We start from the raw sequence: 6000 nt of genomic DNA on the forward strand, positions 1-6000 counted from the left end.
GACATTGTACATATAATGTATGATTTATGCCATCGGTTAGGCTGACGTTAACTTAATTCAATTCACAATGTCAACATTCCACATCCCCCAGCCCATTTACCTTCCCATTTACCATTAAACTTGAAAGAACGTCTTCACTTGAGATAACACTCAGGAAGAGTGGAAAGGGGGAACGAGAGGGATCAATCAAGTGTTGCTGTAGATTTGTAGATTTTGTGAATTAATCACATCGCAGACCAATTTTCCCCTCCGGCCTATAGGATACCTGTCTGTGAGGAACCGATGGCGGAGGAAACCATGCAAGGCACCAACCTGCTCAACGGGAGCAACAAGGGTTCAGAGTCTTGCTCAAGGAAGGACTCTTCGACAGTAACTCTGGGGGAGCCCTGGATCAAATTGGGAACCCTCTCCGTGTTCTAATGGCGGTTTCTCTACCCCTGAGCCACTGCAATCTAAAGATTGCAATATCACACAGTGTCTCTTCCACACAGCGCAGTACAGATACATACACAGACAGAGGGGGACAGAGCGAGAGAGAGAGACAGGGCAAGATCTCAAGACTGAGATATACATTATATAGAGAGAACACAGTTTGTTTAACGTTATGTCAACAGACAGTAATATGAGAACATGCATCCAGTGTTTAGACTTAAATAGCGCAGAATAAAAAGGCACCACAATATTTTGTGTACTTTGGAGGGACAGATCGTACCAGCATAATTTGATATCAAAATGTGTACATAGTACACAAAGCGCACAATACAAGCACGTTGGCCCTCAAACCGTGTTTTGGGGGTCATGATCTCAGCCCATTCCCAAGATGCATTGCAATCTTTCATGTGCAGATGTGACTTAAAGGGTCACTTCACCTCTGGGACAACTAGATCTTATTGTATTGTTGTTTGGGACACAATCAACACAATCCTGAGTTATTTTTTGTATTCAATCTGTGTTTTGAGATATTTTAGTATTTCAGCTGTGCTAGTGATGCATTTTGCATCATATGATGCATTTTGCATCATCATGCTGCATCATATGATGCAAAACGCATCACTAGCACAGCTGAAATACTAAAATATCTCAAAACACAGATTGATCACAAAGAATAACTCAGGATTGTGTTGATTGTGTCCCAAACAACAATAAAATAAGATCTGGTTGTACCAGAGGTGAAGTGGCCCTTTAATGGGGCTAGTAGTGTTACTGTAAATAGTAATAAAGAAATCACCAGATTATTGTGACTAAAAAGACATATTTAGCCACTTGTACGCATGCCTCCAGGCACTAAAATCTAAATCGCTAAAATGGCTAAAACGATAAAGCATAAATGAAAACATTTTAACACTCGTCTTTTATTTTCTCTAATTACAATCTAAAATATGAACCCTAGTTGTAAAAAAACTAAGTTGTCCTTTAAACCCATTCGATTTTATGAGCGCCGAATGAACCGACTGGTATACTATTATGAGATGTGCTGGCACATTAAAAAGAGCCTACACCAGCTGTGCCAGCAATGTTGCGTTTACTTACCGGCAATGCGAAATCCATATTGTATTGCATTAGTAATAAATATTATGACAATATAATTAACATTACAAACGGCCCCCTGGCAGTGCATGCTATGTGTTTAAAGTACAACACACATTTATTACAGCAGCTTACGGCTGCTATAGTTGTACACATCAAACGCAAAAAACGAAACAAAAACTACACAATCCACAGTCTTCAAGGTTTCTCTGATCTATACAATAAATATGTTACACGAAATGACAGAAGAATAAATTAATCTCTTTCAACAATGTGGACTGCTTTTGTCACGTAAATTGGTTGTTGTGATTTTCGATAGGTTCTCCCTTTTTCTTTGACAGCTTCTTAGGTTTTGGTTTTGTCGCACTTGATAGACGCACTTGATAGACGCACTTGATAGACTTTTGTGTTACCAAAATGGTCATACTCTGTAGCCCTGTCTATTGTCATTCCCTGCCTTCTTAACTGTATTCAGTTAGGCGATTCAAAACAACGTGTATCAGAAAGATTTAATGTACTAACTATAGGTTGGGGGGGGGGGGGATCACACCCAGTGAAGTGAGCGGTGCCTTTCATGAGTTCATTTATTATCGTTTTTTTTTCTATTTTTATTCCACGATTTTGTAACCCAATTTTCACCCAGTCCCGGTTGCCTAAGATGTAATCCTGATCGCTACTCTCCCTCTGCCAACCCGGGGAGAGCCCTGTACCGAACTCACATGCTTCCTTCAATGCATGAGGAGTGAGCAAGCCACTTATCACCTGACAGGGGAGTTTCCCCGGTAGGACGTAGCACGTGGAAGGGACACGTTATTCGTTCTTTCCCCTGTATCGGAGGAGGCATTATAGAGATCAGGATTACTGCATATTTTTGTGAGGGTACCTACCCTAGGGGACGGGACACGAGGAGAACATGCAAACTCCACACAGAAAGGCCCTTTCGCCAACTCCACCTAGGTAATGGGCACTGATGACGCGGAGGAGAGAACACACCCCCAGCGGCCACAGCGGCCCTGGCGGGAATTAAACCTGGGACCTTCTAGCTGTGAGGCAACAGCATGACTGAGTTAGTTAATTTCCTTAAAGGGGCACTCCACCCCTTTTCAACCTATCTTCATATAATAGGTCCTCACTAATGTTCATGATAAAATATCACAATTTTTTTCTACTCAGTTTGGGTCTCATAGGAGAGCTGAGGGTGGGTCAAATCCTACTACCGGTGACATCATCAATGGGAAATGCAAGCTAATAGAAACGGCAGGCTTTCTATTCCTGAAAAAGTTGCAATGTTAAAGTGGAAGCCATTGTTCTCGTGATAATAAAAATCTAAATATTTTTTTTCAAAAAATATTATTAAATTTTTTTTTGTCAAACGATGATGTCACCGGTAGTAGGATTTGACAGCTCTCCTATGAGACCCAGACTGAAGAAAAAAATTGGGCTATTTTATTATGAACATTAGTGAGGACCTATTATATGAAGACAGGTTAAAAAGTGGTGAACTACTCCTTTAAGCGTTGCGTGGCCAATGCCAAGCTCTGTGGGACGGACTTACACACAACGCCAGGTGTAGGAACAGTTAGCACCGCTTAAAAATTACAGAATACAGATGTAAGTAGACTATCCTAATGGGTGGGCGGTGGGTGAAATAACCACTGACCTTGGAGGCCCAACACATGCAGTGATACAACAGAAATCATGTATTTTTAGATGTGTCATTTTTGATTCATCCAAATAATTGCACTCCGGGTGGTTACCGTAATTACTCTTACTCTAATAAAGGACACCGGGCTGCGTGTGTTAAATTCAAATTACTATCATTTGCAAAAAGTGCGGGAATCACTAGTCCCCCAGTCATGAGCCATTATACACAGGATATGCCAGGTGATTTCACATATTAATACACCTTCAACCAGAGATGTGGTGAAGTCTATCTCCCATTGTACTGTTTGTTTGATATGTATGAAAACTCTTGGCCCTCCATTTCCCATATGACAATGCTCATTTAGAGGAAGTTGTGTCCTTACTAACAACCAATATGTTTTGACTATAGCCTAAGCCATCTCCGATCTCTAGCTGTCTAATTGCTCAGATCTCAACTGGAGATGGAACACAACTGCAGTGCCCACAAACATGCATGCATTATAGTGCTTCATATGGAGTTATGGACCTATCACAACAACAGATGGATAAAATAATTATCACAAAATTGAAGTTGCACAAAAGACAACCAGTTAAATGGCCAGATAGCAGATACTGTAGATGTTCAGCAATAGGAGGAATACATCACCAACATAAAACAACAATCACACAATTGAGTTTTGAACCAGCAAATGAGCAATACACCTCTGATGTTTACTGTCTGGCTCTGGTAGCTTGCAAGTACCAGTAGTATAGCCTCCAGTCCCTAGTAAGAAGGACACCTAGGGAAGTCTCACCAGCACCACAACAGTTTGTTTGTTCTGCATGTATCAATAAAGCAATAAACCATCTTACAAATAGCTAATTTATACATTAGTAATAATGACCATTACTCTGTCATTCACTTCTGTCATTCACTTGACTGGCAAATGGTCAAAGTTATACAACAACTTATGCAATTTACAAACTAGAGAACCCCTTCCATGGAGGTTGAGAGCATTGTCTCCACTTTTTGGGGGGAGATGGATAACAAAACTTCAACAAAAATACAGTTCAGATGGATCATGGATGAAATGCCCCTTTACAAAATGCAGGCGACAGGGTCAGCAGGTGGTCAATGGGTTCGACACTCTCATACCGCTAATCAGTTGAGAATTAGCAACAGGGCCATTTTTAGCTCCACCATAGAACTTTCAATCTTTTTACTTGAGTGCTGCAGGTAGGCAACTTGTTGCATCTACTCCAAAGCCAACAACAAAACAATTGCTTACTTTATGAAGTAGCTCGCCCCATCGTCTGTAAACCCTTCTTCCCATCCCGCAGGTAAGTCTAAGAAATGAACAGTCAAGACAAGTTTGTGTTAAGTGCGGGTTGCATTAAACTGTGGTGGGAAAAGTACGTAAAAGTATCAATACTGCAATACAGAAATACTCTGGTACAAGTAAATGTTTGGAATTCAAAATATACTTGAGTAAAAGTTCAAAAGTACTGGTATCAAAAACTTGTGCAGAATGTCACATTATACAAGTTCAAAATGTATAAAAAAAAATGAAAATAGCAGGTAGCTCGTAGATCTGCTATTTTCGAATGGCCGAAATGTATATAGAGCTGAAGTGGTTAATGTATGTTAGTTAGTAACTTTAAAGTTTTCAAATAATTGTAGTGGAGTAAAAGTACAATATTTACCTCTGAGATGTAGTGGAGTAGAAGTAAAAGTACAGAAATTTTGAAATACTACAGTAAAAGTAAAAGTACTCAAAGCACAGTACTCAAGTATGTACTGTACTTAGTTACTTTACAACACTAGGTTGCATTAAAGTTTTCTTTAGGCCTACTCTGTCGTCTGTAAACACAATAGAAATGCCATTACCAGGTGAAAAGTAAACATGCACAAGCTGCAGTTGCAGACAAGCCTGTTTAAAAACAAATGGCACAGCCGCACATACACATTATAGTTTAGACCAGTGGTTCTCAAACTTTTACATTTCAAGGTCTACCCCTTAACTCTGACAGTGTACAAATGGAACCAAATGGACCCGTGGTTCCATTTGTACACTGTCAGAGTTACAGATTTGTATGGGTCCATTCAGACCCCCCCCCCCCCCCCCCCCCCCCAAGAACCCATAGTCAGAGTCCCTGGAATCCACTTTGAGAGACACTGGTTCAGACTATAGTCTTTCTGTTTAAAAACAAATCGCACATTTTAGTCTTTCTACCTGAGCGAATCATGTGTCCGGAGTTGACAGGCTCTTGGGTGCGGGGATGGAGCCAGGTGGTGCTGCGGCTCTCATCGCTGCATGTTGTAGAGACAGACAGAGAAGAGATATAGAGGAAAGGAAAGGGAAAAAAACACCTGTTACACCCAGAGGAAATACTACTACGCCAGCCAGGCTGAGTGAGGCGTGTGCATGCCGCAGTAACTCACGCCGCAAAAACCGTATAAACGGAACGCTCGTTATTAACCTAGTCACTCACTTGATAAAGAACACCCTGCCGTCGCCGCAGACGCCGTACGACCAGCGCTCAGGTAAAGTGTCCCGGCTGAGCGGCGCCGCCATGATCCCCCAGTCAGAGTGCTGTTTTCATTCCCTCTCCATGGAGTCTCCAGGGAGCTCAGTGTGATTATTACCGCTAGGGCAAAGAGCTGCTTAAAGGGGAGGGCCCATAGATAGACCGCTGCTAGTGAGACTAGACTAGAGGAATCGTCAACATTTCTGCCCGCCGACAGTAAATTCATGGGAAAAAAAACTGCATTGAGATGGAGAACGCAATGCTGCGCATGTAAAAGTTAAACTCCCTCAACCAGTGGTTGTATAGGTCCGGTCACGCGGG

The 6000-nt window shown here is 41.6% G+C and overlaps 1 protein-coding gene across 1 annotated transcript in view; it reads right to left on the reverse strand.

The window, feature by feature from the left end:
* Positions 1-5769, reverse strand: part of LOC308294893 (pleckstrin homology domain-containing family A member 7-like) — a 141943-nt gene extending 136174 nt beyond the window's left edge. Inside the window, exons 1-3 of the mRNA XM_080737808.1 lie at positions 5644-5769; positions 5385-5461; positions 4440-4497 (exon numbers count right to left, since the gene is read on the reverse strand). Coding sequence (XP_080593934.1) covers positions 4440-4497; positions 5385-5461; positions 5644-5726 — 218 coding nt within the window. The 5' untranslated portion in view covers positions 5727-5769. The remainder of the gene's footprint in view (positions 1-4439; positions 4498-5384; positions 5462-5643) is intronic.
* Positions 5770-6000: the final 231 nt, after the last annotated feature.

The sequence above is a fragment of the Nannobrachium achirus genome (genome assembly GCF_963921795.1).
Source record: "Nannobrachium achirus genome assembly, chromosome: 11".
Lineage (NCBI taxonomy): Eukaryota > Metazoa > Chordata > Actinopteri > Myctophiformes > Myctophidae > Nannobrachium > Nannobrachium achirus.